At 43.5% G+C, this 24239-nt stretch overlaps 1 protein-coding gene and 1 long non-coding RNA gene across 2 annotated transcripts in view; one reads left to right on the top strand and one right to left on the bottom strand.

Moving 5' to 3' along the window:
- LOC310650755 overlaps positions 1-24239 on the top strand; it is an 852012-nt gene that overhangs the window by 553313 nt on the left and 274460 nt on the right. The gene's annotated exons all lie outside the window — the stretch shown is intronic.
- GSC (goosecoid homeobox) lies at positions 19218-24198 on the bottom strand (the record flags this gene model as incomplete). Its single annotated transcript, XM_083348402.1, has 3 exons — positions 19218-19370; positions 21135-21394; positions 23808-24198. The coding sequence occupies 3 exons, from the start codon at positions 24196-24198 to the stop codon at positions 19218-19220; spliced, it is 804 nt and encodes a 267-aa protein (XP_083204528.1).

Below are 24239 nucleotides of genomic sequence, written 5' to 3'. Positions count from 1 at the left end.
GCCAGAGGGGGTGTGTTCTGTGGAGGTGTGCTCTGATTGGGTAGGGGACCAAGTGTGTTCTGATTGGGTGGGAGTGTGTTTTGAATGGTGGGTGTGTTCTGATTGGGTGGGGGGGTGTTCTGAGTGGATGGGCTGGTCTCAGCTGCCAGCTCCAGAACTGAGCTGGTGAGTTGTGCTGCTTTTGTTCGGCTTCGTGTTTGTGGTGGTGCCATGTTTTTATAGTGGGTGTCAGTTTGCTTATTGTGTGGTTTGGAGGGGTTTAAAGTGGCTGATGTTGCAGCTGTAGTTAGGTTTCTGTTTTGTGGTTGTGTGTCTTTATCGTTGTGGGTTCGGATTTGCTTTTTGAATGGTTGTGTGGTGGTGATGTCATGTGATGTTATCATGAGTTTGGGTCTGGTATCATTCTTGGTGGTTGGGCCTCGTCTGTCAATCAAGGCGGGTTTCCAAATGGCTGGTAGACGAGAGGTATCATCTCGTGTATTCATGCTGTGGCGGCGTTTTTCTATCTCAATGGCTTCTCTGATTATTCTGTTGTTAAAATGTTCAATTTTGGCGATAGTTTTGGTTTTTTTAAAATCAATTTCATGTCCCGTGGCTTCAAAGTGTTGGACCAGGGATGAAGTTTGTTCTCCCTTTCTGAGTGAGTTTTTGTGCTCTTCAATGCGTGCACTTATTCTTCTGTTGGTCTGTCCGATGTATGTGGTGGGGCAGGTGGTGCATGGGATTTCATATACTCCTTGGTTTTCTAACCCAATTATGTCCTTGGGGTTTCTTAGGATGGTGGATATTTTTCTGTCTGTGTAGAATGCTGTTTTGATGTTGTGTTTTTGGAGGACCTTGCTGATTCTGTCTGTGGTCCCTTTTAAGTATGGGAGGAGGGCTTTGCCATTTTCTTGTTCTCTGTCTTGGGTTTTTGTGGGTGTCTCTCTTCGGATTAAGTTGGTAATCGTGTTTCTTTGGAATCCATTGGCTGTTAGTACATTAGTGAGAGTGTGTAGTTCGGTTTTTAGGTGTTGTTCGTCAGCTAGGTGTTTTGTTCTGGAGATGAGTGTCTTGGCTACGGAGTTGATCTGTGCTGGGTGGTGGTGTGAGAGTGCGTTCAGATAGCGGTTTGTGTGTGTTTTTTTATGGTAGATAGTGTGTCCTAGGGAGCCGTTGGATTTCTTGTAGACTAAGACATCAAGGAAGGGAAGTTGATTGTTAGCTTCTGTTTCCATGGTGAATTGTATTTTGGGGTGTAGGCTATTGAGGTGTATGAGGAAGTCATCCAGTTTTTCTTTGCCGTGTGGCCAGATTACGAAGGTGTCATCTACGTATCTGAGCCAGAGTTTGGGTTTGTGGTTGGATTTTTCTAGAGCGAGGGTTTCAAAGTGTTCCATGTAGAGGTTTGCGATGACAGGTGAGAGGGTTGATCCCATGGGTGCTCCTTCCATTTGTTTGTATCTTTGTCCATTGTAGATGAAGTATGTGTTAGATAGGCAGTGGTTGGTCAGATCTAGGATGTGTTTTGGGGGGTTGTATTTATTTTGGATAGCTGTCAAGGCTTCTTTGATTGGCACTTGGGTGAAGAGGGATACAACATCGAAGCTCACAAGTAGGTCACAGGGCTGTAAGTAAGTTTAGTTTACTTATGATCTCTATGAATTGGAATGAGTTTTGTACGTGCGAGGTGATGGAATTTGCATAAGGCTGTAGTTGTTTGGCAAGAAATTTGGCTAGATTTTGTAGAGGTGAGCCTATGGAGCTGACTATGGGTCTGATTGGGGTTCCTTCTTTGTGTATCTTGGGCAGACCATAGAGCTTAGGACATCTGGATGATTTTTTCTCTGGGAATGATTGTTTTCTGGATCTCTTCACTGATGGGGGTGGCTTTTATTTTTGATTTTGTGGTTTTTTCCAGGTAGGTGGTGGGATCTGTCTTGAGGAGTTTGTGTGTGGAGTCTCGGAGTAGGTTGGATAATTTGGTATGGTAGTCAGATGAGTTCATTACCACCGTGGCGTTGCCTTTGTCTGCTGGCAGAATGATTATGCTGGTGTCATTTTTTAGGTTAAGTAGTGCTGTCTGTTCCTCTTTGGGTAAGTTGCTTTTGGGTGGTTTGCTGGTGCAGAGGATGTTGGTAACTTCGAGTCTGATTTTGTTGGCATCATCAGGGTTAATTTTGGTCAGGCTGGATTCGACTCCGCATATAATGGTTTCTGTGGGAATGTGTTTGGGAGCGACTGCAAAATTAAATCCTTTAGACAGGACGTTGGTTTCGGCTTTGGTGAGAATCCTATCTGAGATGTTGTGCACAGTTTGTTTCATGTGTTGCTGTGAGAGAGGAGGGGTTTGTTTCTGGCGTTCCTTTAGTCTTCGGAGTTTATTGGTGTGTGTGTCTGTTTTGTAGGCAGTCTCTGTTTCAGCTCTCCAGACGGCGATTTGTTTGAATTTGTCCCAAAGTGTGGGGTGGATCTTGTTGCTGAGTTTGAGGTGAAGTATATATATATGCCCCTTCATGGATTACTGCCTTGTCGTGGCGAAGGGGCTTGCGTAATTCAATGAAGCTATGAGCTATGCCGTGCAGGGCCACCCAAGACGGACAGGTCATAGCAGAGAGTTCTGACAAAACGTGATCCACTGGAGAAGGAAATGGCAACCCACTCCAGTATCTTTGCCATGAAAACCCTATGGACAGTACCAAAAGGCAAAACGATATGACGCTGGAAGATGAGCCCCCTCAGGTCGGAAGGCGTCCAATATGCTACTGGGGAAGAGCAGAGGGCTAGTACTAGTAGCGCCAGAAAGAATGAAGCGACTGGGCCAAAGCCGAAAGGACGCTCAGCTGTGGATGTGTCTGGTGGTGAAAGGAAAGTCCGATGCTGTAAAGATTTTTTCTCCATAGGAACCTGGAATGTAAGATCCATGAATCAAGGAAAACTGGACGTGGTCAAACAAGAGATGACAAGACTGAACATTGACATCTTAGGTATCAGCGAACTAAAATGGACAGGAATGGGTGAATTTAATTCAGATGACCATCAGGTATACTACTGTGGGCAAGAATCCTTCAGAAGAAATGGAGTAGCCTTCATAGTCAATAAAAGAGTAGGAAAAGCAATACTGGGATACAATCCTCAAAATGACAGAATGATCTCAGTTCGAATCCAAGGGAAACCATTCAATATCACAGTAGTCCAAGTCTATGCCCCAACCACCAGTGCTGAAGAGGATGAAATTGACCAGTTCTATGAAGCACTACAGCACCTTATAGAACTAACACCAAAAAATGATGTTCTTATCATCATGGGGGATTGGAATGCTAAAGTAGGAAGCCAAAAGATAACTGGAATAACAGGCAAGTTTGGCCTTGGAGTGCAAAATGAAGCAGGGCACAGGCTGATAGAATTCTGTCAAGAGAATATGATGGTCATAGCAAACACTCTTTTCCAACAACCCAAGAGACGGCTCTACACATGGACATCACCAGATGGTCAACACAGAAATCAGATTGACTATATGCTCTGCAGCCAAAGATGGAGAAGCTCTATACAGTCAGTAAAAACAAGACCAGGAGCTGACTGTGGCTCAGACCATGAGCTTCTCCTTGCAAAGTTTAGGCTTAAACTGAAGAAAGTAGGGAAAAGCACTAGGCCAGTCAGGTATGAATTAAATCATATCTCTGTTGAATATACAGTAGAGGTGACAAATAGATTTAAGGAATTAGATCTGATAGACAGAGTGCCTGAAGAACTATGGACAGAGGTTCGTGACATTGTACAACAGGTAGCAACCAAAACCATCCCAAAGAAAAAGAAATGCAAGAAAGCAAAATGGCTGTCTGAGGAAGCTTTGCAAATAGCTGAGGAAAGGAGGGAAGCGAAAGGCAAGGGAGAAAAAAGAAAGATACACCCAATTGAATGCAGAATTCCAGAGAATAGCTAGAAGAGTAAGAATGTCTTCTTAAATGAACAGTGCAAAGAAATAGAAGAAAACAATAGAATAGGGAGGACCAGAGATCTTTTCAAGAAAATTGGAGAAATGAAGGGAACGTTTAATGCAAAAATGGGCATGATAAAGGACCAAAATGGCAGGGACCTAACAGAGGCAGAAGAGATTAAGAAGAGGTGGCAAAATTACACAGAAGAACTATACAAGAATGAGCTTAACGTCCCTGATAATCACAATGAGGTGGTCACTGACCTCGAGCCAGACATCCTAGAATGTGAAGTGAAGTGGGCCTTAGAAAAGCTGAGCAACAACAAAGGTAGTGGAGGTGACAGTATTCCAGCTGAGCTATTCAAAATCTTAAAAGACAATGCAGTAAAAGTGCTACACTCAATTTGCCAGCAAATTTGGAAAACTCAACAGTGGCCACAGGATTGGAAAAGATCAGTTTACATTCCAATTCCTAAGAAAGGCAGTGCCAAAGAATGTTCAAACTATCGCACCATTGCACTCATTTCTCATGCTAGTAAAGTCATGCTTAAAATCCTACAAGCTAGACTTAGCAGTATGTGGATCGAGAACTACCAGAAGTGCAGGCAGGATTTCGAAGAGGCAGAGGAACTAGAGATCAAATTGCCAACATACGCTGGATCATGGAGAAAGCTAGGGAGTTCCAGAAAAACATCTACTTCTGCTTCATTGACTATGCTAAAGCCTTTGATTGTGTGGATCATAACAAACTGTGGCAAGTTCTTAAAGAGATGGGAGTACCAGACCATCTTATTGGTCTCTTGAGAAACCTATATGCGGGTCAAGAAGCAACAGTGAGAACTGGACACGGAACCACTGATTGGTTCAAAATTGGGAAAGGAGTCCGGCAAGGCTGTATACTGTCGCCCTGCCTATTTAACTTATATGCAGAGCACATCATGAGAAAGGCAGGGCTAGATGAATCAAAAGTTGGAATTAAGATTGCCGGAAGAAATATCAACAACCTAAGATACGCAGATGATACCACTCTAATGGCAGAAAGTGAAGAAGAACTAAAGAGCCTCTTGTTGCAGGTGAAGAAGGAGAGTGCAAAACTTGGGTTGAAACTTAACATTAAGAAAACCAAGATCATGGCATCTGGCCCTCTCAATTCCTGGCAAATAGATGGGGAAGAAATGGAGGTAGTGACAGATTTTATTTTCCTGGGCTCCAAGATCACTGCAGATGGGGACTGTAGCCAAGAAATTAAAAGACGCTTGCTCCTGGGGAGGAAAGCCATGGCAAATCTAGACAGCACACTAAAAAGCAGAGACATCACCCTGTCAACAAAAGTGCGTATAGTCAAGGCTATGGTCTTCCCAGTTGCAATGTATGGCAGTGAAAGCTGGACCATAAGAAAGGCTGAGCGCCAAAGAATTGAGGCCTTTGAACTGTGGTGCTGGAGAAGACTCCTGCGAGTCCCTTGGACTGCAAGGCGATCAAACCGGTCAGTCCTAGAGGAGATCAATCCTGACTGCTCTTTAGAAGGCCAGATCCTGAAGCTAAAACTCAAGTACTTTGGCCACCTAATGAGAAGGAAGGACTCCCTGGAGAAGAGCCTAATGCTGGGGAAGATCGAGGGCAATAGAAGAAGGGGACGACAGAGAATGAGGTGGCTGGATGGAGTCACTGAAGCAGTAGGCGTGAGCTTAAATGGACTCCAGAAGATGGTAGAGGACAGGAAGGCCTGGAGGAATGTTGTCCATAGGGTCGCGATGGGTCGGACATGACTTTGCAGCTAACAACAACAAAAATATATATATGTATATATGTATATATATATATATATATGTATATATATGTATATGTATATATATATATATATATATATATATATATATATATATATATATATATATATATATATATATATATATGTATGTATATATATATATATGTATATATATGTATATGTATATGTATGTATATATATATATGTATATATATATATATATATATATATATATATGTATATATATATATATGTATATATATATGTATATATGTATATGTATGTATATGTATATATATATATATATATATGTATATATGTATATGTATGTATATGTATATATATATATATATGTATATATATATATATGTATGTGGATCCTTGGTTTTTCGGGTTTTTCCCCGCGTAGAACTAAAGGTGTGGGCGCAACGTTTCGACGGAGTCTCATCCGTCATCATCAGGCTTTAGCTTCCTTCTTCTGGGAGAAGCATGTGGCTGTTAGTTCCTCTTTTTTAAACTGCCAGAGGGGGTGTGTTCTGTGGAGGTGTGCTCTGATTGGGTTTGGAGGGGTTTAAAGTGGCTGATGTTGCAGCTGTAGTTAGGTTTCTGTTTTGTGGTTGTGTGTCTTTATCGTTGTGGGTTCGGATTTGCTTTTTGAATGGTTGTGTGGTGGTGATGTCATGTGATGTTATCATGAGTTTGGGTCTGGTATCATTCTTGGTGGTTGGGCCTCGTCTGTCAATCAAGGCGGGTTTCCAAATGGCTGGTAGACGAGAGGTATCATCTCGTGTATTCATGCTGTGGGGGCGTTTTTCTATCTCAATGGCTTCTCTGATTATTCTGTTGTTAAAATGTTCAATTTTGGCGATAGTTTTGGTTTTTTTAAAATCAATTTCATGTCCCGTGGCTTCAAAGTGTTGGACCAGGGATGAAGTTTGTTCTCCCTTTCTGAGTGAGTTTTTGTGCTCTTCAATGCGTGCACTTATTCTTCTGTTGGTCTGTCCGATGTATGTGGTGGGGCAGGTGGTGCATGGGATTTCGTATACTCCTTGGTTTTCTAACCCAGTTATGTCCTTGGGGTTTCTTAGGATGGTGGATATTTTTCTGTCTGTGTAGAATGCTGTTTTGATGTTGTGTTTTTGGAGGACCTTGCTGATTCTGTCTGTGGTCCCTTTTAAGTATGGGAGGAGGGCTTTGCCATTTTCTTGTTCTCTGTCTTGGGTTTTTGTGGGTGTCTCTCTTCGGATTAAGTTGGTAATCGTGTTTCTTTGGAATCCATTGGCTGTTAGTACATTAGTGAGAGTGTGTAGCACAACTCACCAGCAAAACTCACCAGCACAACTCACCAGCTCAGTTCTGGAGCTGGCAGCTGAGACCAGCCCATCCACTCAGAACACCCCCCCCACCCAATCAGAACACACCCACCATTCAAAACACACTCCCACCCAATCAGAACACACTTGGTCCCCTACCCAATCAGAGCACACCTCCACAGAACACACCCCCTCTGGCAGTTTAAAAAAGAGGAACTAACAGCCACATGCTTCTCCCAGAAGAAGGAAGCTAAAGCCTGATGATGACGGATGAGACTCCGTCGAAACGTTGCGCCCACACCTTTAGTTCTACACGGGGAAAAACCCGAAAAACCAAGGATCCATATATATATATATATATATATATATATATATATATATATATATATATATATATATATATACACACACATATACTTGTTAACTATTTTTAGATTACCTTGCTAGGCCCCAAACATGGGACAAATCTTTATTTCCTGTGTCAGCCTAACCTGAAGGCCATCAACAGGCAATAGTCACACCGGTGACAGCTCATATTTGTGTAAATTTTAAATTGCTAACAAAGAATTAAGGGAGACTGATATGCATTTCAAACTTATTAGTTTTCATCAGTCAGCCATACCCTTCTGAGATTCGAACCTGGGCTGATTACATATATATCATTTCTTGTCTACTCAGAAGTAAGACATTTTAATGATGCTTATTTCCAAGAAGGTCTATTTGCATTATAGTCAAGCAGTGCAATCTTATGCAATTTGTATTCACTTAGATTTTTCCCCTCGCTATATGTGAGGTATACTACTAGCCACCCTTCACTTAATCTTGGATAAACTAAGTTGGTTCATGCCTGGTTAGCATTTGGAGGGTTCACAGCATCTCTCATGTCTGCATCGCAAGTGTTGTGTTGTGACACTGAAATCTCACCTGCTGTATTGCAGAAGCTGATGCTGATACTCGTTTCTCATCTGGGCTTGGGATCAGAAATGGGGAGTTGCAAAAGAGCCTAAATATTTTGATAAAATGTATGTATCAGTGCAAATGTAGGCATTACCACCCTACACCACTGAAATAGAAATAGAGGACATATTACTACAGCCGACATCGCTATACTCAAACAACCTAGATGCAACCTAGAACAAAGGAGAAATTTCCTGACAGTTAATCAGTGGAACAACCTACCTCCAGAAGCTGTGAATGCTCCAACACTGGAAGTTTTTAAGAAGAGACTGGACAGCCATTTGTCTGAAATGGTGTAGGGTTTCCTGCCTGAGCAGGGGGTTGGACTAGATGACCTCCTTTAATAACATCATTATTATTATTATTATTATTATTATTATTATTATTATTATTATTATTATTATTATTATTATTATTATCAAACAAGTCAGCTGTCTATATGCTCTGCTGCCCAGGCTTTATGGTCCCTTTCAAGGTTTCTGCTCTCTTTTCTTAGTATTATTCTAAAAGGGTTGTTCGGTAAAACAGAGTATGAGGTCCCCACCTATACAGCAGGCATTATTGAAAAATGTTTTCCCTTACAATCTGTTTGCAACTGAGAGCATTGTTACAAGGAATGTCTTTTTAAGGTCAGCATCTCCCATTTACATTAGTTGTACATGCATAATATTTACCCATCCTAGAACAAGAGTAAGGAGCAGCAAGCAATGAAAAGCCAGAGATAAGAGAAAAAAATGGAATCTAGTTTATACTAATAGTCAGGGCTTTTTTTTTCTCATAGAACACTCAGAACGGAGTTCCGGTACCTTTTTTGGATAGAACCTCATAGGGTAGGCAAGGCGGGTTGTATGACATGTGTGAGTTCCCGCACCTTTTTCTTCTACAAAAAAAGCACTGCTAATAGTATTCATCATACCATATTTTTCTATTTTTACAAACATCCTTGCTTCTACTATATGCATACACAAATTCACATATTGCTTTTTGTTCTAGAATAGAATAGAATAGAATAGAATAGAATAGAATAGAATAGAATAGAATAGAATAGAATAGAATAGAATAGAATAGAATAGAATAGAATAGAATAGAATAGAATAGAATAGAATAGAATAGAAGGTATGAAGGAAGAGCTAATGGGTTGAAAGGAAGGGGAAGGTCATGGTTAGAATGGCAATGATGAGATCCCATCTAACCATGACCTTCCCTTTCCTTTCAACCCATTAGCTCTTCCTTCATACCTTTATTCTATTCTATTTTTATCTATTAATTACAGCAATCTATATGCCACCTGGTCCACAAATGGCTCTGAGCAGTTTATAAATATACAAAAATAAAACAAAACCAAAATAACAGCCATTGACCATCAAGGAAAAGAGTCTTAGCAGCAATGTTTGTCTACCGTAGAAGGGAAAAACCCCCTCCCCCACCCCAATGCCATCAATCGCCAATTGCTTTCTGGGATAGCCTTGGGGATTTCTGAACACCAGCAGGGTTGATGCTGACCTGATCTTGATTTTATGATTGAGTCTTCATTCCTTTTCTGAATATACTCAAAGAACTTCAACAAACCATTTTCTTCTGGTCACACTTTTGATTTGTTTGTTTTTCCCCCCAATTCACATTAATTCAGCACCATTCATTCTTGGCTCTGCATCTTCTTGCCTTTATACTCATACTTCTTAAGAAATCCATCCCCACTGGCTTCAGCTCATTCCTATGCTTCTCCTGGCTTAACCAACTTTCATTTTGCTTTGATAAAGGGCAGAAGAAACTTCTTCTATGTAGCCGTGTTTGCTTCTTAGAACAGCTCACAGCATATCAGGTACTTTTCTACCAGTGGTTGTATGCCTAAATATTTTTCCCTCTTGAGCAAACATTTTACTAAGGTACCCAAATGTGCCTTATGTACCACAATTACCTTGCTCTTCAATGTGTACATGTATGTGAGCATGCTACCCAAGTACACGCGTATGTACATGCATTCATGAATACATTTACAAGTGGCTGTTCTTGCTGCAAATCTGGACTATCATTAGGCTGAGTGGTCATAAGAGGAGGAGACCATGAGGATCAAGGAATGGCACCATCCTGCTTTGGATGAGAAAGCTGAGAGTGCCATGAAAAAGTGCCACTGGCTTGCTGACACAGATGCTGATATTGCCCTGTCACTTTTATTCGATCACAACTCAACTACTAGTGCCATCACTGTCTGAAATGTAGGAAGAAGAGAATCATGGGGGTGATGGAGATCACCTTCATTCCTTAGGCATCAGAATATCTTTACAAACTCCTGTCTGAATTTTCTGTCTTTCTCTTACACAGCGAGACACTCAGACATACTCACTCTCAAATTCCTTGGTTTAAATACCCACACTTTCAAACAATAGTGGTGATCTGTGCTTTTTTTGTGTGTGTGTTTAATCAAAATTTGATCTCTTACAAATTTGACTTCAGAGAGGAGTCAGAACTACAGATTCAAGAAGGAGAAAATGGAAACTGAAAATGTTTTCAGAGCCAAGATCTTACCATGCACACACCATAACCCTCAGCAATGTATTGCATTATTGTTGTGCCTTGTAGCTTTTAAGGGGTTTACAGCCTGGCCATAATAATTCATCACAGGGTTCCATTTGGCACAAAATTGATACTTTCCAATTCTCTGCTCTTCTTAATGAAGAGTTATTTGCTTCAGGCCCCGTTCAGCTCTCCTTGCTGTCAATATATTCAATGAGTTTATTTGAAGAGATTTGAACAACATTATAGACAAGGTTTTATGAAATGATTTCCGTGATGTATTCCTGAATTTAAAAATTGCATTGTGGTAAAACACTGAGATTTCATTAAGCCAGGCTCTCTCCTGGAATCAGTGTCTAATGAACAAATAGCTTCCTGTTATGCATGAACCAAAATATTTTATGCTAGACCAGTTGTGCGTACAAGAAGGATTGTGTATTCGCTGCACAGGAAACTAAAGCTCAGTGCAGATGTGTGGAATGTTTTCCATGATGAATCTTTCATCCCAGAATAATCCTTCCAATTATTTAACAAACAACCATAATACATATTTACTTAGAAGTAAACCCCACTGAGATTTGTGGATTTTGTCTTCTTTGAGCATTCATAGAAGAGCAGCAAAAGCAACACATTTGATGGTTACTTTTAGCTAGATTATTTTAAATAGCTGTATATCACTATTAACAATATCATTTTCTTTAGGTGATTTAATTCTGCCGTAAGGATTTAAAAAGATAGTTCAGGATTGTTTACATATTAAGCTAAAACACTGTGTGAAAGGTCAGAATCTGAAAATAAAAATAAAAATAAAAATGATTAAATAATATATGTCCAAACTACAAATCAGAACTTTAGCTTTGGGATCTATTACATTCTTCATTTACATGTTTGGGGAATGTTAAAACTGGAATTGCAATTTAGCGATTAACATGAAAGAAAAAGAAAAAGAAGCTAAAACAGAGGGATGCTAGGCTTGTAGTTTGTTGAATCTTGGGAGACTTTTAATTAAGGAACTTTCATTGTGCCTTCTGACTGGTTGGTGTTCATGGATGCAGTTTGCTAGTGTATCTGTCCTACGAAGTGGCTGTTAAAGTCCTTACACTGTATGTTGAAGACAAACCCTGCTTTTTCTGGGGTCTTTACTGGGTTTTTTGGCTTATTTAAAAAGTTTTAGAAAGCTTTATTTGGTTTGTGTGCTATGGTGACTCTGAGTTGTTATAACAGTCTCTTGGCAGTTTCTGAGATGTTTTTGACATATGATAGCACTATCCTTGTCATAGTTTGTGTTGGTTATGTTGTAATGGGTTGTAGGATCAGGTATTTTTTGATCATGATGATGATTATGATGGTAATAATAATAATAATAATAGAAGAAGAAGAAGAAGAAGAAGAAGAGGAAGAAGAGGAAGAAGAGGAAGAAGAAGAAGAAGAAGAAGAAGAAGAAGAAGAAGAAGAAGAAGAAGAAGAAGAAGAAGAAGAAGAAGAAGAAGAAGAAGAAGAAGAAGTTGTTGGAAGGGACCTTGTAGGTCATCTAGTCCAACCCCTGCTGAGGCAGGAAACCCTATATGCCAGGGGTCTTCAAACTTGTCCCTTTTATGACTTGTGGACTTCAACTTCCAGAATTCCTCAGCCAGGCATGCCTGGCTGAGAATTCTAGGAGTTAAAGTCCACAAGTCATAAAAGGGCCAAGTTTGAAGACTCCTGCCCTATACCATTTCAGACAAAAACTTCCAGTGTTGGAGCATTCACAGCTTCTGGAGGCAGGTTGTTCCACTGATTAATTGTTCTAACTGTCAGGAAGTTTCTCCTTAGTTCTAGGTTGCTTCTCTCTTTGGTTAGTTTCCATCCATTGCTTCTTGTCCTGCTTTCAGGTGCTTTGGAGAATAGCTTGACTCCCTCTTCTTTGTGGCAGCCCCTGAGATATTGGAACACTGCTACCAGGTCTCCCTTCATCCTTCTCTTCATTAAAGTTGCTGGGTATCCGTTTTGTTGGAAGATGTTGCATAGGTGGTCTGTTTCTTTTCCCATGCTCTGGCTTGCTGCCGAGCATCAAACCATTCCACTGTTCAAACTGCATTAGGCTTAAGTGGGCATTTTCCTCTCATTCTCACTTCAAAAGGGTGAGAAGTTAAGCAGCCATTTGGGGCATTCATAGCACTGAAATGTAGAGCACTTTTGGCAGGGCTGGTGGGGTAAAGAAAAGGGGCTGGGAGAGACACATAGGGCTGAGCCTGCCCATCTCCCTCCTTGTATACTGAATACTGCTGTCAGGTTTTCCCTTTGCACAGTATTCTCATGTTAAGCCAGCCATTAGCATTGAACATACAGTATCTGAACATATAGCAACGTAAGATTAACATGGTAACATTGCACTCATTTGCAACTATGAAAAGAGCCCTCATGGGACCATTTGCAGAGAAACTGCAATTTAAAGGTCTTCGCCTGGTTTAAAATGAGAGAAAGATGGTGGGAGGTTATACAAGGCCTATCAGTTACAAAGCTAACAGTGCCTTTGCCATTTGCAAAAATCTTTTGTAAATGACATTTTGTAAATGTAAATGTACATACCTATCCAACATACCGTATGTAATTATGAGAGAGTATCAAAAATTGCATATTTAGTTTGATTAGTCGTAACAACTTGGCAAGCATGCTTATCATCCATAAGATATGGAAGGGAGGGAAGGGATACTGATTGCAAGTAGTTTTTTAGTAGTGAGATTTTAAAATAAGCTTTTAAAAAAGCAGGAAAGGAAAAATACTGTAGGCCACCGTATCTCCTGAATAATCCCAGGACTTTCTAATTCCCATTTGATTGCTGCCTACACTTGGCATGATCCCCCGAACCACCTCTTGGCTGCAGAGTTTGGACCTCAGCTATAACCCTACCTAGATGGCCTCATTGTGGTAGCACCTATGCATTCCATGATGCAGGATGCAAAAACAAAATGGCCACCTTCTCAGTCTAGATGCATAGCTGGCTCAGGATTTCTGGGAGTTGAAGTCCATGAGTCATAAAACAGCCAAGGTTGCCTACCCCTGGTAGATGTAGGGGTATGTGCACAGGCCTGTCAAAATGCTGACTTGTTTTACAACACACACACACACACACACACACACACACACCTATCTAGAAGATTGTCTCTTCTCTTCTGGAGTGTCTCTTCTCCAAGTTGCCACAGGAAAACCTTAGGGATGAATGTAGGGAGACAGTCAATCGGGTATTTGCCCTAATTTTAAATGCACTCATTCATTTTACTAATACCACTTTTAATATTGCCTGTTTGATATTTTCACTGTTAGAAATGAAAGACTATTTTTTCCTCATTCTTCTGATATATCAAAGATAGCTAAGATGCTGAGGATGTTTATCACTTAAGAACCAATGCATAACTTAACATTTTTAAATATTATTAATCTGGGAATAGTAGAAAGACAAAAAAAATGAAGTGACACTGGTAGACGTGTATTTAACTGTTACATTATTTCCATGAAATTCCACTAAATGTGTGTGTACATTTATATATTCAATCATGTACTCTTTACAATAGATTGATTTGAAATAGATGGTTGTTTAACAACAACAACAACAACAATAATAATAGTTGGAAGGAACCTTGGAGGTCATCTATTCCCACCCTCTGCTCAGGCAGGAAACCCTATACCATTTCACACAAATGGCTGTCTAGTCTCTTCTTAAAAACTTCCAATGTTGGCGCATTCACCGCTTCTGGAGACAGGTGTTCCACTGATTAATTGTTCTGACTGTCAGGAAGTTTCTCCTTAGTTCTAGGTTGCTTCTCTCTTTGATTAGTTTCCATCCATTGCTTCTTGTCTTGCCTTCAGGTGCTTTGGAAAATAGCTTGACTCCCTCTTCTTTGTGGCCACCCCTGAGATATTGGAACACAGCTACCATGTCCCCCCTCATCCTTCTCTTCATTAAACTTCCCAATTCCAGCAACCATTCTTTATATGTTTTTGCCTCCGGTCCCCTAATCATCTTTGTTGCTCTTCTCTGTACTCTTTCTAGCGTCTCAACATCTTTTTTACATCATGGTGATTTGTTGAACCATTTTTACTTTATTTGCATTTGTATACATTTTGTTTTAAGGTTGTTGCTTTATCCTTTCTTTGTATTAATTTTGGATTCTGTGTAAAATATATAATGGAATGCACATGTATCAGTGCATAAAATATTCAGAAGATAAAAATTGGTTCATTGATACATTTTAGACAGGTAGTCTTGTCCATTACATTCTGAAAAGGTGATCTCCGTATTCATATAGTGACAGTGTGGGTTTTTTCCTTCTCTCAAAAGCCTGAAGTGAAGAAAGATCTGCTACCATAGGAAAGAAGGGGTTTATGTTTTCAGAACAGATTTGGGAGATCAAGGCAATAGATACAATGTTCTTATTATGAGATGGCAAGTCTTTCCAAATATCTTATTGTTTGTAAGAGTTTAACATTTAAAGAAAATCGGGGAATGGTAAAACTGATCACCTTGGGTAATTTTCAGCTTTTTTTGCAGCATGTCTTCATATTACCAGTTTAAATAGTTGTATTTCTTCAGGCCTCACCCCACTTGTACCTAATAATGGCACAAAGCTAGCCTAGCAAGAATTTGTTTTATTTCTGTATTTCCATGATGTTGTCTTCCGCTCCCCAGCTTATGAATGAGACAGTTATAGGTTACCCCTAGCTGTATCAGCACTGAAGTGGGGTTTATCCATCAATCATATAAGGGCATCCTCAAGGAGATGCATTTCCCTTCTCACTCAGTGCCTTCGGCTGGTGGGAAAACAACCACCAATCACTCTCCTTATCCTGGTGGGATGGGTCTAGATAAACAAAGTGGGTCTGTGGAAAGGTGATCTTTCAGGTTGCCAGTTAAGGAGTCTTAGGCACAAAGATTCTTCAATCCATACTTGCACCCTATCAATCAGGTTGTTTCCGAGCAAGATCTAGTTTGCTTCAAAAGAGTTCTGGGTAAAACTGAAAGTTAAAGAGGTCAGGATACAGTAATGTCATCTCTAGCCCCATAGCAAGAGACCTTCCTTACTTTAAGGAAGGCCAAGGATACATTTACTGTACAAATGAGGCTGGAATTATACATCATGTGAAGATAGGACAGGACTGCCTTATCGGCCCTGCTCCTGGGATTTGTAGTGAAGATTTATGAGCTGGCTCAAGACGTCATCTTGTTAATGTCAATCTATTCCACTACAGTCTGTATGAACCAGGTCACTATCTGAGTGCTTCTGCCTCCCCTGCCACAGTGCAATCCTACACCTGCCTATTCAGAATCATTGGGTCAGTTATGGCTGGACCTCAGGGCCCTACAGCCATAGGGCCCCTGGTCATCTGGCAGATGGCTCCAGCTGACTGGAGCAGTGGGGAGCCTGGATTGACCTGCACAGAGCATGCTCAATAGGTATGTCTTCTCTCAATATTCTTAATTGTATGGCATCAGGGAGGGAGGCACTGAACATATGCATCTACAGCAGATGCACTTTTTATTACTTTGAGAATATAAACTTTCATTGCTCCTAGCTGAATTCAAATGCTACGTTATCTCCTAAAATATTGCCTAAAGCCCTATTACCACCACCTGCCACCAGTGGCAGCAGGGCATCAAGTCCAGGGCTCTGCCATTGCAGTGGTCTCTTCCCTGCTCCATCTGTTTCCTCAAACTTGACAGAGTGATGAGAAGACCAATTTGCCTTTCTTCTGCAAAAGGCACACACCAAAAGGCATTCTTGCTACAGGTTTGTTCAAAGCAAACCACTTGCAGTAAAAAAAAAAGAAGGGGAGGGGAGTTGTGGCCAGGAGGGTGGGGAAATAATTTATTTCCCCTTTACACTTTTCTTAATTTTGTTCCAAAATATCCAAATGTGACTCTCAAGCATGGCACTAAATCTGCAGGGCTATCTGGTGAGGAGACCAAGTTACATAACCACAGCCACGTTATTTTTGTGGCTAACAAAATAAAGCATTTCAACTTGCAATCCTACAGAATCACTTACCTGTGGGTAAAGCATGTTTAAGTGAATAACTTCCTATTTAGCTGATATACAACTTATCCAATGGTATGTGAATGGTGTGTGAAGAAAATAGGATACTGTTCCAAAGTCTTCCAATCTTTTCAGGATTAGATCCCAAATCAGTTTTACCCCACTTTTAAATTTGCCCTTATAATTTATAAACACTTAAGCATTCCGTCTGGGAAATTACAAACTCATGAAGCATATTTCTGACTTATTAGTTCTTTTATGGGAAGAGAGGAAGTTGCTTTTTTTATGTTCTGCTATTCCTAGCTATAATTGCAACAATGAGCTTCCCGTTGTAGGAATTGTCCAAATTTCACTTAAAGCAGTGGTTCTCAACCTGTGGTCCATAGATGGGGGTGGGGGTGGGGAAATGTCATTGCAGGGGTCCAGAAAGGCTTGAATAAATGTTATGATTTAAATCTTGAGTTAAATCTTAGGGGTCCTTGGCCGTTATCCATGGTCACAAAAGGTATTAAAAGGGGTTCCATGGTAAAGAACCACTAACTTAAGGTGTTTCATCTTTGACAGATAAAAACACATTGGTCTGGATCTCAACAAGTTATAAGGAATTTGAGGGAAATTTAGCTGTGTTTTGTGTCTTCTGAGTCTGAGCTGTTTATCTAAAAGTGATGGCCATGCTGTTCCTCAAGGGAAAACAATCCATTATCCACAGTTCAGCAATTCAGAACTGTGAAAAACTTCAGAAAGTGGAAGAGAGTGAGCAAGTTTTCATTTTGTCCAGGAGTCCTCATCATACAAAATATTTCAAAATCTGAGATGCTTGAGGGACAGTCTTGAAGAGGTGGAAAACTTGCATTATCTCTTGGGTAATTTTGGCTGAACCTAATAAGGACATCGCTCAACTCTGAATGTTGGATTTTGTGTGTGTGACATTTTAACTAATCCTCATTGTCTATGGAGATTCCCAATCATCCAGGTCACGGTTGTCTCAAAAATGCTTTCCAAAAGGCAACTGGACTTTCTTGGGGTTTTTTTTTCCTTGAAAACATTTCGCTTCTCATTCAAGAAACTTCTTCAGTAGAACTGAGGAACTGAAGGAGCTTCTTGGATGAGAAGTGAAATGGTCCCAATTCTGTAATCCCCATTGGTTACGGGAAGCTGGCTTAATCCCCTTTCTGATCCCAAATCACTTTACAGGAATTGTATGGAAAAAGAAGCAATTTTATCCTGCTTAATATAGTGCATCCTGGGCCAAGCAGAAGCTAATTATTTCTGCAGCTTTCCCAGCACCGCTCACTTTTTTCTTAAGATATGATCATAAGCACAGCCCCCTCAGGCCTGTCTTTTCCAGATTCCTGGGGTGGGGGGTGGGGGGGACGATGCTTGCATTTTAGAAGAGGCCCAGGCAAGAGATTCCCACACTGCCTGATTTTACAATCAGCCGCTGTCAATATTGTCTTTCCAAATTGCTGGATAATGCAGGGCATGTAAGAGAGATGGCTTCTCTTGGCCCCAGCAAGCTTTGCCATGCTCAAAATTCCCAGGAAGCAAAAGTCTCATTGTAACAAATAGCTAGCCAAATTTGCTGCAGGATCATGTGTCCAGAGTCAAAAGAGGCTTACTCCCAAGTCATCCTGCACAGACTGGCAGCCTGAGCATCCTTCTTCACCATTGGACAGCTTGGACTTTGGTGCTGTGAAACTCACGGTCAAAACTCAAGGTCAAGGTAAAAACAACCGCTAAAGTGGCAGCCAGAGCAGTGTGATCAAAACCGACACTGAGTTTCAATCACATGGCTAAGGTTGTATGCTGACCATACAAAGTGTAGGGAGCTTCCCAATGGCCTCTTGACATTTTTGACCAGACCCTGCAGTCAACCCTACCAGGTTTCTCTAGTACAGAGAATTAGCGTCTCTCCTTGAAGCCGGGTTCAAGGTGGTGGGTAACCACAGCCCAGCGGCCCAGCAGAGTACAAAGCCTTGTTTTTTACCCCTCTTCCCTCCCCCTGACTTTCTCTAGCTACCCCAAACGCGCGTTTAAAACAAAACAAAAGCCTCTAAGTCAGACATGTCAAACACAAGGCCAGGGGGCCGGATCCAGCCCGCGAAGTGGTTTCATGTGGCCCGTGAAGCCATCCTGGAAACAGTGAGGGAACGGCCCCCACTGCCTTGGCCCTGGCCCAGAGACCCTCCTTCTGCCAGAGACCCTCAGATCTGTCCCACTCCTGCCCAGGCCCCCATAGGCACTCTTGCTGCGAACGGTGTAGAGCTGGCCATGCCCACCCAGTAGCCATGCCCACCCAGTAGGCCACGCCCACCCGGCCCCTTGAGGGCAACTGCAATGCCGATGCGGCCCTCAATGAAATTGAGTTTGACACCCCAGCTCTAAGTAAAGTGGATGGAACAGGCAAGCCAGGTCCTCTCGCTTCGCTGGGGCCGGCCTGTCGGAGGGCTCAGAAACCTCTCAAGGAAATATCCGCGGCGAGCCTCACTCAGCCCATGCAACTCCGCCGCCACGCGTTTTTATTTCAGAGTGTTGACTCCGGGATCAGGTACATTATATACACACGTAGGTCTACCGTCCCTCCTCCTCCTCCCTCTCCCTGCAGAGTCAGAGTCTGTGCAAGAACTGCGAGCGCCTCCTCATGCAAGCGCATCCAGCCCCACCGGCAGCTTCCACCGGGCGTGTGTGTGTGTGCGCTCGCGCGCGCCTGCCTGTGTGTACGTGTGTCCAAGACATCAGCTGTCCGAGTCCAAATCGCTTTTGCTTTCTTCTTGTAGCTTCTCTGGAGACGTCTTGGAAGTTTTATTCCATTTCTGGGCGTTTTCTGACTCCTCTGAAGAAGACCGCTTTTGTCGCCGCCATTTCGCCCTGCGGTTCTTGAACCAAACCTGCATTTAAGGAAAGAAGAGGAGGGAGGGAGGGAGGGAGAGCGTTACTGGCCGTGGGAATACGCACCCGCGGGGTTCAGAGGCGGCGCCCGCGGGAGCGGAATCTTGGGAAGCGGATCCCTGGGGTCGCTGGATTCTCTTCCCACCCAGTCCTGTCCAATGGACGTGTCCAGCGCTCAGGGAATTCTCTGCGTCTGGACGAGTCCAACAGCCCCAGGCCTTTCTTGTTCGCACAGGCGCTGAGTAAGAGCCTGGTCAGGCTTCCCGGGGGAACTTCTCGTGGAAGCGGACCCCTTGCTCTCCCCTTGCTCTCTCCACTCAAGTGGCAAGGGTTCATCACGCGCAGAGTTGCTTATTCAAAGCTAACGTCGCAGGGCTGGCTGCTGCAAGGCTGGAGATTGGATCCCGACCGCGCCGCCGCTGCTTTCTCCTACAATAAAACACCGGGCGCGCCCGCAAATTCAGTAGCCTGTGAGTTCTGCCTAGGAACCTCCTATTTGCAAAAGCATCAGCTTGGGACGGAAAAGACCCTCACCCTAAAATCGAAGCAGTGGAGATGCTGAAAAATGAAACGAATGCCTGGGAAAGGAACTGCAGTGCGGGGTGGACGCAACCGTCGGGATCTGTTCTTTTCCCTGACCAGAGCCTGACCCGAGCCAAATACGCCACACTTCTGAACCGCCTTTGAGCTCACAGCCTGGCAAGCAATTGGGCGTCTAAGAAAAAGTTAAAGAGCCGTTGTCTCTGGAAAGCGAGTGGCTTCACAGTTGACGCTTCCCGTGGATTTCTGGCTCCACAGCAGAGCGGACGCGCAGGTGATTTACACACAAGATCAACCAGGTTATGAAAGCGCGATTGTGTCCACACGTAGCAATGCCCTAACAGTGGAAGCATCTGGTGGCTGAAGGTCTGATTCACATAATAAATTTGGGGGGATCTCACAATCGCAACGAATTATGGAAGCATCTAATCTTTCTATGCATAGGATGTGAGAAGCAGAACTTAGATTTGGATGTCGGGTGGCAAAGGTAGCTTGTTCTCACCCCTTCCCCGAGTAAGAACCCCCTAAAGTAAGCCTAGGACCGCTCACTTGGGGGGGGGGGAAGAGAGGCAGACTTTGCGCTTCAGAGAATTGAAGTCAATAAACTCCAGGAATTCTTGCGCTATTCCCCAAGATATCACTCGGAAAGAAATGTGCTCGGTGGAGTTTACTCCGAGTATTCACTGGCTATAGGATAACAGAGTTGTCGCTGAGGGTAAATACCCACCCAACTGAGTAGTGCGGAGTGAGAAGCGGAGATCCCAGGAGATCAAAACCTGGCCGCTTCCAACGAAACCCAGCCCTGAATTCAATTTCTGCGCCTTCGGTTGCTCTTGAACTTCAGCAGTCGGATGTAAGGATGATGGTTAGAATAGTTCAGTTCCCAGTAAGAAGCAGCCCACTGCTATTCTTGGGGCTGCATATTCTATGACAACCATTGTCAGGGTCTAGGCTAAAAGATCCCCAAAGTTTTCCGAATCTTTCCTCTTTTCACTTGAAAGCCACGGGCTCACTTCTCTCCCTCTCCCTCCATCCACCCTTGTGCCAAGCAGCTGCTACCACATCAACTACTACAACCCACCCACTTCCTTCCTTCTTCCTTCCTTCTTCCTTCCTTCCTTCCTTCCTTCCTTCCTTCCTTCCTTCCTTCCTTCCTTCCTTCCTTCCTTCCTTCCCCCTCCCTCTCCACCCATTTTTTTAGCCTAGAAGAAAGATTACCTTACCTCCACTTTTTCCTCCCTTAAATGTACCCTTCTGGCCAGCTGTTCCCTGGTGCCCACATCGGGGTATTTGGTTTCCTGGAACAAGTTTTCCAGCGCCTCCAGTTGTTCGTCTGTGAAGATGGTGCGATGCCTCCTTTTCCTCCGGCAGTGGAGCTGGTTAAGAAGCTGCAGCTCAGTCCGGGACAAGGTGCCCACGTTCATGTAGGGTAGGATTTGATGCGGGACCGGAGACATTAGGACTGAGCCTGTCCCTTCGTAGCCTGGAGAAAAGAGCAAACGAAGGTGACAGACCTTTGAACTGGCCAGGTTTCCGGATCGCGTCCAACCAGCCCCGTCCCACGCAAAAGAGCCAAACCAGAGCTTGCTTGCTGGAGGCGGCGGATTGATGCTTGGGCGGGTTTCGTCGGGGCCTTTCGATTCTGGACTCATTGCTGGGAATTATGGGGTGGGGGACGCGGAATCGCCCGCTACCACAAAGCTGAACTTGTACCATTCACACCGGTGGAGAGGGCAAGGCAGGAATGTGAAAACCCTCGACTTAAGGAATGTGAAAAGCCCTCGACTTTCTTAGCCCTATCTTAGCCCTGGAGAAGCTCCCTAAACTTGCATCACTCTTACGCTGAAAATGCATCCCAAAGATCCCCCCCACCTCACCCCCCCCGTGAATGACTTTACTAAGGAGTTCACTAAAGACACGGGTGGTTATTGCCCTAAATTTCTCCTTCCAGTTAGGTAGAAGAGAGTAAGAAGAGAGAGTAAGAAGAGAGTAAGCTGCGTTTATTTAAGGGGCTGAGAATGTACATTCTGCAGCCACTTCTGCTATCCAGCAACAAATCCCATTGAATCAGCACAAGTCTAAAAGTGAAAATTACTTGGTAGGGAAGAAAGTAGATTTAAGTCGCTCCATTCAAATAGGGGAATTGCTACTTTTTGTGCCAGTTTAAAAATTTCTGCAATGGATCAAGAGTGAAAACCGCATTACTGTCAATGACGACCTTCCGGACTTGGAGAAAGGGAAGAAGAACTGATTGAGTATGTTTCTAGGAAAGACCCAACCGGCTTCAAGGGTTGAGAGAACAGGTCCAGGGCAGAGACGAATCCAGCTAAATCGAGGAGCATCTCGATTAAAAGTAATTTCCTCCCTATGGATTTATAAGGGTCTGAGGGGTCCTTGATGCTCTCCGATCTTGGCTGTTTTCTTGCAGACGTTTCATTATCCAAACTAGATACCATCAGTGCTAGTAGGGAGATTCCCTACTACCTACTTACCTAGTTTGGGGAATGAAACGTCTGCAAGAAAACAACCAAGATCGGAGAGCACCAAGGACCCCTCATTTCAACCCTGAGCTACGAACATTCTCCTTTATTATAAGGGCCTTTCAGTGTCAACGGAGATTCTCAGTCCTCCAGGTCATTGTTATCCCAAAGGTGCTTTTTTCAGGAAGCAACTGGTCTTTATTTTTTGTTTTCCTTTGAAGACGTTTAGCTTCTCATCCAAAAGCTGAAGAAGCATCTTGGATTGAAAGAAAAACCAAGTCCAGTTGCCTCGTGAAAAAAAGGGCATCTTTGGGATACAAGGGTCTTTCAGTTTTGTGGCAGCGATGTAAAACACAACCACCCCCACCATTACCATCATCTTGGCACAAGGATGGTTGATCAACGCTATAAATCACTAGTGAGATAGGGATTAAAATATTTAGAAAGGTCATCCTCAAATCGGATTCGCTCCTATTTCCCCCCTCCCCACCTATTTTAACTCAGGGTGAATCTATTTATATTTTGTTTAATTCTCGGTTCGGTACCGGGTCTGTTGCCCTGCTTCTTCTTTTTTTAAGGGCATAGGAGCATTCTAAATTTTGAATGTATCTATCTGAAAGTATATGCCATTTAATATGTTCTTTCAAAAGAATATTTGGTTAGGACCGGAAAGTTAAAATCGAATTAAGGAGAATTAAGGCGACTGCTTCAGAAAGGAGCAGCTCATTTATAACTAAATACGTAGTCTCTGCTTATTCAGTCCTTATTTGAGTAGGGTTTAATGCCCGATAAATAAGCCTTGGGACAACTGTGTCATTAGGAAGGCAATCTGAACGTTGTCAGAAATACTCCCAAGAAAAAGCGCGGGATGTCTTAATTTTAGTTACGGGCATTTGTGAGAACGTGTCAATCGTGTCAGAGAGGAAACCACCGCTAGTCCCGGGTCTCAAAGTCATCTGGAGTCCAGGTCGCCTGGGTTTAGGATCCAGCATCATTTCCAGCCAGCGCGAGGGAATCTACCACCGCAGAATCCCAGCGTTGCGTTGCATTCCGTCACACGCTCTCGCTGCTGCCGGCAGCCGGGAAAAGGAGGGGGGGGGACCCTGAGCACCGCGCCCTTCCAACTTTCTCCAGGCGAAGAGCAGTTTCAAGCATCTCCCCACCCTCGGCCACAAGAAATTGCGCCTCTCTGTCGCGGAGAGAAACCCTTCCAGCCTTGGTTCCTCTCTGTTACTTTCCTAAGAATTACCTGGTGTGTGTGTGGGGGGGGGGGGCAGAATTGAGGGAGGGGAAGGGCAATCCGGAAGGAATTTTGCGTTCTTTTTATTTCGCCTCTCCCTCTCTTCCCCGGCTGGAGAAGGACCCCAGCAACACGGAGGAGTGGGTCGGGGAGCGGGAGAAGGAATTCTGCCTTACCTGTTGCGGGGACGCAGGAGCACTGCTGAGCGCCGAAGGGTTGCACGGCGCCGCAGCAAGAGGGGCCCACCGCCGATGCCTGGACGTGAAGTTGCCCGTAGTAATAGTTGCCGTAGCCCCCCAGCCTAGATCCTCCGAGGGCGGCCAGGTTAGACGCCGGAGCCACGGCCCGCGAGTAATATCCGCCGTAGTCGCCGGCGGCGGGGCCGTACAGGGAGTCCCCTCCGTGCAGGCTGGCGGAGAAGACGACGGGCGCCGCGCTGGGCTGAGACTGCTGCGCTGCGCTGGGCTGGGCTGGCTGGTGCTGGTGCTGGTGCTGGAGCAGCCCCGACTCCTTCCCGCGGGGTCTGGCCGCCAAGATGCTGTCGATGCTGAACATGCCAGCGGGCATCCCCTCCGGCGCTCTGCTCGGAGGGAGGAGCAGCGGCGGCC

The sequence above is a fragment of the Vipera ursinii genome, assembly GCF_947247035.1.
Source record: "Vipera ursinii genome assembly, chromosome: 1".
NCBI classification, from domain to species: Eukaryota; Metazoa; Chordata; class Lepidosauria; order Squamata; family Viperidae; genus Vipera; species Vipera ursinii.
This window is presented reverse-complemented; position numbering and strand designations above follow the sequence as displayed.